At 37.3% G+C, this 11,798-nt stretch overlaps 1 protein-coding gene across 1 annotated transcript; it reads left to right on the top strand.

Annotated features, from left to right (window-relative positions):
- The first annotated feature begins 749 nt into the window (after positions 1-749).
- On the top strand, positions 750-9,593 carry LOC143875962 (ubiquitin-conjugating enzyme E2 variant 1D-like). The gene is made up of 4 exons (XM_077377544.1): positions 750-917; positions 8,323-8,462; positions 8,598-8,723; positions 9,163-9,593. Exons 1-4 carry the CDS (start codon positions 884-886, stop codon positions 9,301-9,303), a joined length of 441 nt encoding a protein of 146 aa, XP_077233659.1. The 5' UTR covers positions 750-883; the 3' UTR covers positions 9,304-9,593.
- Positions 9,594-11,798: the final 2,205 nt, after the last annotated feature.

An 11,798-nucleotide genomic window follows, 5' to 3' on the forward strand; every position in this document is an offset into this window, starting at 1 on the left:
ACCCAACGTGACCCGAGTTGCACCCTATTGATTTTAGAACAAAATTATGAAAACAGAAAGATAACTCTTCAGCAAGCTTTTTCGGATTAAAAAAGAAGACTGCTAAACAATCATGATCTCGGCCGGCGCATAGCCGGAGTGATGGATAAAAATTATGCTAGTTTGAAGTTCTATTGCCACGTGTTAGGTTAGGGCCTACTATTGTTCAACCATGTGTAGATGGGCCTGGAATACTAGTGACTATAAGTTACCAGAGAGAGAGAGAGAGAGACAGAGAGAGAGACGCTCGGCCCCACGGTGTAAATATTGTAACCTTCCTTGTTTTGTTTTCCAGCAGCACTGACACCCACTCCGCGAGGCCCGCCCCTTGGAGAAGTTGAAAACGATGCCTAGCCTACCCATGAGATTTTATATGGTGTAAGCCCTTATACTTCTGTATTTTTCAAAACGTACTGTAGGGACCATGCCATAGGATGATCCAAACCGTCCATGCGATGGAACACAACATAAATAGGTTGTGCCCCCAAAAAAACATTTCCATAGGATGATCTATAGAGGTTTCCATAATATGCAGTTCCTCTATAAATCAGAAGATTGAGATCATCCTATAGGACTGATTTTTCAGGCACAACCTATTTACCTCATGGCCCATCACATGGACGGTTTGGATCATCCTATAGTGTGTTCCATCATGCAGTACTTAGTTATAAGGGGGAGAAGATCAAGGCTACTCATCTTTCTCCATCGATCCTGATCATCCGTTTCCATATAACGAGGATCCAAATCTCAGATCCCAATCTCTTCTTAATTAAGGGGGCAGCTTTTCCCTTATTTTCGCCCCCCCCGCGACGATTCTAGAACGCGGAAAAAAAAAAAATCGTCCATGACGTTAGGTTCCGGAGGATCCAGCATTGTTGGTTAGTCATTTTGGATCTCTCTCTTTCTCTCATCTTCATTTTGTTTTCCAGAATTATGCTATTAAACCCTAACAGTTTTGTTTTCCAGAATTATTCTATTAAACCCTAACAATTTTCTTTGTCCTATTTCTTGTATCTACTGTTATGTGTGGTCTTTGATGAAATGGGTTGCCTTTTTACAGGGTTTTAATCCCTTATACGCGAGGTGGAATTAGGGTTTACTTTCATTTGGTTCTGATTATGTTTTTTTCTTGGGCATTTTAGGGAATTATTGAGAGTTAATGATTGAAATTTGTTGCAACTTGATGGCACCAAGTGGGATTGGGGTTTACTGTGATTTGCTTCTGATTATGATTTTTCTAGGGCATTTTAGGGAATTATTGAGAGATAATTATTGAAATTTGTTGCGATTTGATCTGATGATGTGTAATGTTATGAGGATGAGAAATTCACAATTTATCTTGCTCAGATTACTGTAAAATCTAAGTGTGTAGAAAAGGAAATTGAGGATCTCAGAGTATATTTGAGGTGATTCATTCAATGTAATCAGTTGGGTCTTATTTCTTGTGCCTTGAGTCTTTGGAGCATATAAGAAGTTTTGATGAGATACATGATTCCCTTTGACATGTTTACAAGTTTAAGGTTAATGCAAACCCTAGGGTCTAATACCAAATGAGTGCAAACCTAGGATTCACAGGTTGACTTTCTTAGAATTTTGGAGCAATAAAATGGGTTCGAATTCAATAAAATCAGTAGCATACATTCTCAAAGCAGCTTAAACATAACAAGAATAATCAAAATAAGCAAATGATTTTTAAAGAAATTCTACGCTGAAAATTTTAATCATCTATAAAAATTAAATTATCAATACCATGTTCCATACTATAATTCCCAACAGGAAGTAGCGAATCAATATGAAATAAAAAAAACCAGTTCTCAACTATAAATCTGTCCCAAGAGGCAAGGATATGATGTGAGATGAGAGATGAAAGAACAAAAGATGTGAGATGAGAAGGGGAAAGAGGAAGGATGGGAAAGGAAGAGAGAAGAGATACCTTGTGGTTGGGAGCTCTTTGAGCTTTCTTCAAAACATCAAAACTTCCCTTAGGGCTTTCTCCTTATGGTCTTTTATATCGGGATTGAAGGGTCTTTTTGTTCAAGGTTCGTAATTACTAAAAATAGTAAGTCCATGATTAATATGAATAGTAAGTTTGCAGCTGGGCCGTATGTAGATGTGAAGCAAGTATCAAATTCAAAGAAATGCAGGTATCACATATATTTGAAGCAGGTATCAAATTCAGAGTCTATGCAGGGGACATAATTCATTTTTGGCTAGACAAATGGTGCGGTGATTGGACCTCGAAAGATATGTTGTCTCTATATGTAGTAATTGGTACTTCCATTGCGTTGATACATAAGAAGGATAGAAATGATTTTTTTTTTCTGAATGACAAGGATAGAATTGATGTCCTTTGCACTTTCGACCTTTGTTTGGTAAGTAGTGCTTCCTAATGTTTAAAAATTTGGACTTAGATGAGATGCAGGATTGGGTGAAATCTTCTTTGGTGGAGTTTCAGCATGTTTGTCATTCTGCTAACAAAGTGACATATAGTCTAGCTAGAGAAGGAGACTCTACAGAAGCTTTGGCGCTGTTTGATTCTCTTCTCCCTTTATCTATCTTGCTTGTAGTTCTTCTAGATTTGTTCGCATATGTTTCGATTTTCTGTACATCGACCATCCCGGTCTTTTTTAGTAATGAAATTCGCTATCATTCAGAAAAAAAAAAAAAAAACAACTTGGATTTAGATGAGTACTCATCTAAGGTAAAAAAGAGCCAACTTGAAGGAGTCGATGATTGGCACAATCAATTTTTCATTAGCTTGAGTGAGTTGAAAGAGTTTTTGATTGAATTGATGGGGCAAAACTCATATTTTGATGAGAACTTGGTCAAGATAAAACGTAGTTGACTTGAGCAAGTTGATGATTGACTGGAGGACTTTTTAAACAATGGTCCTACCAAAATTTTGGCTACAACACTCTTATTTATAGAAGGTGCTTCATTCTATCATTTTCTGACCGCAAGGTTTTTTTGTTAGGCCCAACCTCCAAGGCTCCAATCTAATAAAAAAGATGATTTAGTTGTCCTGCCGTGTCCGACACGACACGCGTGTCCACCCCTGTCGACACTCCATTGGACACTTCTAAATGTACTGCTATAAGTGTTAGACTTTATGTCGTGTCGAGGGTGACATTCTATTTTATTATTGCATATTGTGTTTACCTCTTTTATTATTAACTATTCTTTTATTATAAATTCTTTTTTTAGCTCTTCTTTGACTAGTATTTGTTGTATCATATGAACTTTCTATTCTAGCCGTGTCCCCGTTTCTATATTTTCTGTGTTTGCCGTGTCAGACACTCCTTGTCTGTGTCGACATGCGACACTCGTGTCCGTGTCCACAAATAATAGTGATTTTGTTAGGAGGCGGCATTGAGGCAAATCTTGGATGGAGCATTTGTGGTTTATGAGTATATTAAGTCTCATTGTGAAATAGGTAAGTCGGGCATTGTATGTAGATAGACACTAAGACGGTGTTAAAGGAGGAGAGCTGGCATTAGGAAGACGATTAAAGGAAATGAACCAACCACATTTTGGGGATCTTTCTCTCCGAGGGTATTTGGATCTTGCTCGAACAATTGAATTTCGATTTGATTTCTATTCCAATGTGTCCAGAATATCCAAAAACCTTTGGAAAGATTGATCAGAAGTTTTTGGAGGAATTTTTCATGTTTTTTTCGGAGAAACATTGTTTGTAGAAATTATGGAGTTGGAATTCCTTACGTGTGTCAAGAAACAAGGGGTCAGGGGTTAGATACTCATTTGATTATTTGATTAGTTTATAAGTTATAGAGGATAGTGTAGGTGATATCTAATTTTTGGTAGGGTCTGTGTTGTAGGATACATCCTTCACAATGACTTTTGGGGATCCTTTCAAGTAGCTGGATAAAAGGGTATAGGGATTAGTGAGTATCTTGATTAGGAGGGGGATATGTTAATTTGAAAGTCTTCATTTAGAACGAACCTTATGGATATGGAGATCGATTTCATAGCAGGGTTAATTTTATTTTGAAGATGTTAATATTTAAGTTGTGAAGAGATTCAAAAATTTGAAAGTGGGTATTAGTAATTCTTTCACTGCTGTTTCATTTAAACATTATCTGTTTGATCTAGTGAGTTAAATTCCTAACAAAAAGGAAGAGAGAAACAAGCCAACAATGACAGAGAAAAATCAGCCAGCAGAAAAGGAATTAGAGAGCAAAAAAAACATCTTGCAAACTATGTTGCAGTAGTACGGGTACGAGTGTTGCAATTTGACACATGTACCGAGTGTTGGATTTGGCAAACCTCAAGAAGAATGATTCGTTGATCCGTCAAAATATTTTAATCAATTCTCAAATTTTAATTTTAATTTTTACATAATAATATGTTTATAGGAAGTAATGTATTAAAACTTTTAATATGTTTAGCACACATAATGTTTTATTTCCCTTTAGGAAACATACCAACTCAACTCAACTCAACTCAACTCAACTCAACTAAGCCTTTGTCCCAAACTAGTTGGGGTATTGGAATCATGCGGTAGTTGTCTAGAAGTGTTGTGCTAGTATTCAGAAAAAACAGATAAAAGATGTCTAGAAGTGTCTTAGAGAATCTTGAAGTATTGGAATCCGAGACGTGTCCAACACGGGTACTTCACTCATTTAGAAGAACCCATGTAACATAGGTTGCAAGGCAATAGGCACACAAGAAGCCTGCAACAAGAAATGTCTAGAAGGCACCTCAAGCCAAAATGGCAAAAATTAATATTTACAATTCAGGCATATTACCGCAAACTGTTACTTCATCACATATGACCTTGATGTTCGCTAATTTGTTGGCCTTGAAGTTTTCTTTTCTATGGATGTGGGAGGTTTACTCCCTTCATGATAGATCTTCCATTTCACTAAGAAGGCCTAAGAATCTCCATAGGGGTCGAGCATTGCCCTTTACTACTTCCATCAATCCGGAAGTAGCCCTTTTTATTTTGGTTGTGGACTGTTATGACAAAGTGTGTTTTGAAAATGTCTTGTATTCTAGCAGTGATTCATCATCCTGGCATACTAATGTCGGCGACACACACGCCGGTCGAGGGGCAGTGCGCCCCTACCTGGCTTTTTGCCGGTAGCATCCTTGAAGGAAAATTCAATTTTCTGTTTGCGCTATAAATGTGTTTAGTTATTTTTTGATGTAGTGGCATAAATATATAAGCCACATATTAGAATTATGAGATTTTTTTTGTGCGTTTCTTGACCATGAGGAAAGAGAGGTGAGTTTTGTAACCCTAAGTGAAATAGTGAAACTCTTCTTTCGTGAATGTAAGCACACTGCCGAACCACGTATATTTTCTGCTCTTACTTTGTGTGTTTTGTGTTTCTTACATCTCATCTTATCGTTTGTTGCACATCTTGTAATCTCGGCGGGGGGGGGGGGCACCTTGTCCCAACCATAGTATAATAAATTATCATTTTTCAAAAAAATATATATTTAGAGAGATTAGAGATCTCTCGGTGTTCAACAAAGTGTGGGATAGGGTAGTGTGGGGTTTGGTATTTCATCATAATTTTAAGTATGGGGAGGTTGATCCTTCATCAGTCTTCTTAGTCGGGTTTGGGCCCAGATCCCAGAGGTGTGTTTTCCATCCAGTTCTTTATCGCTTGGTATTGTGCCCCCTCTAACTTGCAGTTTGATGAAAGTGTGGAAATCTTTTGTTCCACCCAAGATTCATATCTTTTGTTGGACAATGGCTGATCAAAATAAGCACAATTGATATGTGATGTGTTGAAGATAAAAGGCTTTCAAATTGTGGATCAAGAGCAACTGAAGGAATATCTAGATGAAATAAAGGTTGATTGCATTGTTGCGGAGGTTAAAAGTCTTTTCATCGGGAAGGGGAGAAACGAGTTTTGTGACTGTTTTATCAAGACATCTATAGAAAGCTGGAGGTCATCATTGTTGATAGAAAAGGTAAGGAGAAGCAGAAGGCAAAGTGGATTTCCCTGCCTCCCAATATTCTTAAGCTGAATTGTGATGGTGCCTTTTTGGAGATCCTAGGTCTGATGAGAGTTGGAGTCATTAGGAATCATTTGGGGAAGTTGTGCTTACCAGTTCGAGCCCAATTGGATGTAAAGGCCAATTGGATGTAGCGGATTCCAACCAGGAGGATGAAGTAGTCCTTAATGGGTCTCAAGTTGTTTGTGGGCGAAATTGGTGGTACTCTCTTTATCGGGGGAAATTCATATAATATAATTGCATGGGCCAAAAATGTGTTTCCGAGTCCTTGGAGTATTGCTGCTATTGATGAGTGGAGAATTTTTTTCCCTGTCACGATTTTTCCTTTTCTTATATATTCCACAGTGTCAACGAGGTGGTGGATGCCCTCACCAAAGGGGGTTTCCATCAAAATTTCTTTGTTCATGGGGGCAATATCTGTGCCCAATGTAAGCTTCTGTTTTTCTAGCTTAATAAAGTTCTTGTGCCATTTCAAAAAAAAATGTGGAATGTAAGATGAAGAAGCAATAAAATATATACTAAGGTCCTTAAAAAAATTTATTTTCAAGGCATGCATCAAAACTCAACTATTATTTCATGAAAGATTCTTCCTATGCTATTTTTTTTGTACTCCCTATTATTGTTGCATCTAAAGATTCTAGAATTTGTCTTTCCAAGCAATCCAAGGACCGAGAAAAAGAGGATCCTCTGAAGGCATTTTCTTGTCTTGCTCTCTATGGGCAGGCTCCACCATTTCCAGAAATCTCATCAAATTCTAGCAAATTGAAATTAAAATTGAAGTGTCCAAAAGGATATGGATATTTTGCCACTAGGCAAGGGAGGAGACTATAGATCCATTCCACACGAACTAACTACGAAGCGGTTGTCTAGAGTTGCATGGATAAGACTACCTATTGGATTATCAGGACTCCATAATGAAAGAAAAGGCCTTCGGAATAAACATGGTTTATTCTCAGGTCCATGAAATTCTACCCTTAGATGACAGGTCACAAAATATTCTAATGAATCTGATCCCAAGTTAGCATGTAAACCCAAATAAATGTCTTTTTGGGTGACAGGTGTCAAGACTTCCTCAAGTAACGATAGCCATATTTTTGTGGCTGTCAGTCGGGGTGTTAACGGATCGAATTCGAAGCGGATATGGCTATATCCGAATTCAAATACAGTATACACTATCCGAATTCGGATTCGGATTCGAATTTGACGGATATTTAATATCTATTACCGAATTCGATTCCGGCGGATATTGTTCGAATTCGTATATTATCCGTATCCGTTTATCCGGTAAATTTGAACATTTTATTGCAGCACTTTATCTTTCTTCTCCTTCTTACTCCTCGAATGAATGGCCTTTTTACCATCAATGACCTAGATGGTCTTTTTGCTTTAGAATTATCTAGAAGCTATGCCATCTTCTTTCAATCACCATCATCCATTTGTGTCTTTAATCCTACAGCCCACATTTGTTGCTTCATAAAGAGGCCATGTCAAACCCTAAGAATGCCCTTAAAATGAGAGATTATTCCATTTCCCACCCAAAACTCTTTGTTTTTATTTTTTTTTCTAAAAATAAAATTCGCTTTTCTTTTAGAAACAAAAGATAGTGTGTCATTACTAAAAATAAATATTAATGATATTATTAATAATAAATAAAAAGGATGTACTTTTCGGATTCGGATGTTAAACGGAATGGATATACCATTAACTAGATTCGCATCCGCTAAGAGCCGGATATCTCATAAACAGATTCAGATTCGGATAATATCCGCTTGAAATAGATTCGGATAATATTCGCTTTAAACGGATTCGGATGCGGTCGAATTTTCGAATATCCATTTACACCCTACATGCAAGAGAGGTGGTGTTTGGCTGTTTGCCAATCTAACATTGTTTGGCTTCTTGGTCAACATCTAGAGAAGAGATAATCTACGTGCCTCACGCGATAGTAACTTCTGTAAGAATGATTATCCAATGTTGGTACGATAATAATTTCCAAGTTCGCAATTTTGTCTATGCAATAAATTAACTTTTAAATTCTGAGCTGAGACAGCCATTGATTGAAGAATCTGTGATCATATTTGGTACTTCAATCGCTCAATTTGTAAATGGTGTCCTTAAAGTGGTGCAGAGTACTGATAAAAACAAGCATATTCATTGTGGTACTACCGTGCTACCATGAATGCACAATTGAAAAATTCAGTCCCTATTTATTGTACACAAGATACCCATTGTCATTGTTAAAAGCATTCTTTTCTGGTAGATTTTTTAATTTGACCATGTTCATTCCATTTACAGTTCCTCGGAACTTCAGATTGCTAGAAGAACTCGAACGCGGAGAAAAAGGCATTGGAGATGGAACTGTTAGCTATGGGATGGATGACGGAGATGATATCTACATGCGTTCTTGGACAGGCACTATAATTGGTCCTCATAATGTATGATAATTCCTTTGTCACTGTATTAAAAGATCTACCAAACTATTCAAAAAAAAAAAAAAAGATCTGCCAAACTTGTTCAACTATATTAAAGATCTGATCTGATCTGATCACACCTCTTTATTCTGTTTGCAGTCTGTTCACGAAGGGCGCATCTATCAGCTGAAGTTGTACTGCGACATGGATTATCCTGAGAAACCTCCTAGTGTTAGGTTCCACTCAAGAATTAACATGACCTGTGCTAACCATGAGACAGGAATGGTGAGCTTGGGATGATTCTCTGCAAACACATCCACACACTTGCATTCAAGGTTTTAAATTTTGGTTTCGGTGTCGGTTTCGGCCACAGGTAGAAATTTCGGCCGAAATCATGTAAAAATATGACAATAATTTCTGTTTTTTTTTTTTTTATTTCCACCCAAATGTCTACAATTTTGGTGATTTCAGTGGAAATCATAACACTTCTTTGGGAATTTTTAAAATTTTGGTGGAAATTTTGTAAAAAAGGGGTAAAAATAGAAATCGAAATTTCGCCGAAAAATGATTTCATGTAAATTTCGTTTCGGCCCTAGCTGAAATCAAAATATTTGGGCCGAAACGACTGACTTTTAAAACCTTGCACTTGCACTTGTACTCACACAACACTCAGTGGGCAATTAATAAGGTGGCTTAACTGAAGTGGGCTTGGGCAAGTGTGCAGGTAGAACCAAAAAAATTTGGCATGCTGGCAAATTGGCAGAGGGAGTACACCATGGAGAGCATCTTGACGCAGTTGAAGAAGGAAATGGCGTCGGCTCATCACCGGAAATTGGTTCAGCCTCCAGAAGGTACTTTCTTCTAAGTCAATGCTTCACTTGTTGAATCCTGGATGAGTTTGGTACATGTTAATCAGGAAAAACACCATCATGTAAGAACATGGGTTTGCTTGATTAAGTTGGTGAAACGGTGAAGTGATTGGGACTCAAGGACCGACGTAGGCACAAAATGACAAGTTAATTCATTTTCTGCTATTATCATACTTATTATTTGTGTCCTTAAAAAGTGTTTGGTTTGGTTGGAATCATTATGGAAGCATCCTGTCGCATGTCATAAACTTACAGTATATATCATGCTATGATCATCTTTCTGAAAGCCTTTCTTTCCTTCCTTTTTATTGTAATTTTATGAAATCTTATGGGCTTCAGTCAGAACCCTGGATCAACACGACAGGCCCCACTATGGATTTTCCACTGTATAAAACTACATTGATTGGATAATCTTTCCCCTCTTTTGATCTTTGGTCCTCAAGCATTTTGAAACAAGAGGGTTAATAGCTCATATTCAGCAGGCAATATTGGCTTTTGGAAGCCCGATCCGAAATCTAATAAAAAATTTGTATCAAATCTCCGGTAGCCAGTCGAGCTGCCATAGTAGCAATGGCATTGATTTGAAAATTTAACCCCTGATTAGGCGTAATATGGTCATTTGTAATAGTAAAGTCTTTTCCTTATAAAGAGTAAGGGGTGGGTATGCTTGTTCCCTTCACAGATTATGGGACATAACTTAGTAACGAATTTTATGTCATTTCAATATCACCATCTTCCTCCAGCAACGGGAGAATTGTTTTGGCAAATGGTCAGGCCAGTCTGATCCTATTAAATGAGATCAAATATTGACACTTGAGGCCATGTTTGACAACCAAAGAATTTTTTTTTCATGGAACATTAGTTTACCGAGTGGGGAGAGTTAAGGAACACTCTTTTGAGTATAGTTTTTTCTTTTCCCTGTTTTTCAGCCACTTTTTACCCTATTCTCATACTCTCCTTGCTCTCTCCCTTACCAACCTTCCCTTGCTTTCCTATCACTGAATAAGCTAATATTCCGTGGAAAACAATCTCATGGCTTCCAAACATGGCTTTAGTAGTATCATAACCTATCTATGTGTGTGATGATTCAATGATTTCTAGATGCATCGAATTCCCAAGCTTCCAGGCTATTTAATATGCATTTGATCCCCAATTGATTAATATGAACTACTCACGGGTTGGAATTCAACTTGGATTGCTCATACCCTCAAAATCAACCATTTTAGCCCTGCCTTCATGGGCTTTTTTTGCCATGAAATCTTGATCATTGCATTATTTTGTATTATTCTTTTTACCAGGTCTTAAATTGATAGCTAGATTAACCCCATCATTAAAAGAAATTGGGTATTAAACCATCTAATGTGCGCTCTGCAAAATGAATGGTTCAGATCAATTATGTGGCACCATATGTGATATGTATGAAGACAATCATGATTGATCTGAGCCATTCATGTGGTCGACATCGCCTTAGATGATTCGTTACCCAATATTGTAATGACCACATGATCCCAAATTTCCAATCAATATTAAACTTTAAGATGCAACAATCAAATTGTTGGAATGAAACCAACGAGGTTGGAGGGAGAAGATGAGTTTCAAGAGAAGAAGATTGTTCTCTTGATATCAAACACACAAAGAAAGTAACCCAAGTTGTTGTACTACTCAAAATCCTTCAAATTTCACTTAAAGAACTTACAAATGAAGAAGATACATAGTCTAAAACATAACCTACATTCCAAATCCGAATTTAATAAGACTTAACTAATCTTACCTTCCCCAAGTACCACTAACACACTATCACATGAAAAGTAAATGACTAGCACAATTCCAAAACACAAAACATAGTCCCTAGGCCATTAAATGCCACAAAGGAGATTTCCAATGTGGTCAAGAATCTTCCAAGCCAAGAAGTCAAGTGGATAGATGATTATGATCTAGTGGTCAAGATTAATTTCCAACAGCCCCCCTTAAGCTTAAGCTAGACCACTACAATACCGAGTTTTGCCTTCATCTTGATGAATGTATCGGTCTTCAAAGTCTTTGTAAAAATATCTGAAACTTGATCTTGAGTCTTGCAAAAACGAACGTTGACAACTCTACAATTTACCAAGTCTCGAATGAAATGATACTTGATCCTTATGTGCTTGCTTTTGCCATGAAAAACTGGATTCTTTGTGAGTGAAATAGCCAAACTATTATCACAAAATAAATGTGTACCACGTTCTTGAGGATGCTTGAGTTATTCTAATATCCATCGTAGCCAAAGAGCTTGACAACCCGCCGAAGATAATGAAATGTACTCCGCTTCCGCCGTAGAAAGAGCAACAACCGATTGCTTCTTTGATGCCCATGAAATTGCACCCGAACCAATGTTAAAAACATAGCCGGAAGTACTCTTGCTATCATCAACACTTCCGCCCCAATCACTATCACAATAACCAATCAAACTTGAATCTTTAACTCTTCCATAATGTATCCCATGATCAACCGT

This window comes from Tasmannia lanceolata, unplaced genomic scaffold (assembly GCF_043159265.1).
Source record: "Tasmannia lanceolata isolate RefF3 unplaced genomic scaffold, GAP_Taslan_0.1 ptg000002l, whole genome shotgun sequence".
Taxonomy (NCBI): Eukaryota; Viridiplantae; Streptophyta; class Magnoliopsida; order Canellales; family Winteraceae; genus Tasmannia; species Tasmannia lanceolata.

What these genes read in the sequence shown, in the direction of transcription:
- LOC143875962 (XM_077377544.1), top strand. Translation starts at nt 884, where the DNA reads ATGACGTTAGGTTCCGGAGGATCCAGCATTGTTG. An exon ending in CTATAATTGGTCCTCATAAT is followed by an intron (nt 8,463 to 8,597) that starts GTATGATAATTC and finishes TTCTGTTTGCAG; the next exon opens with TCTGTTCACGAAGGGCGCAT. An exon ending in CTAACCATGAGACAGGAATG is followed by an intron (nt 8,724 to 9,162) that starts GTGAGCTTGGGA and finishes GCAAGTGTGCAG; the next exon opens with GTAGAACCAAAAAAATTTGG.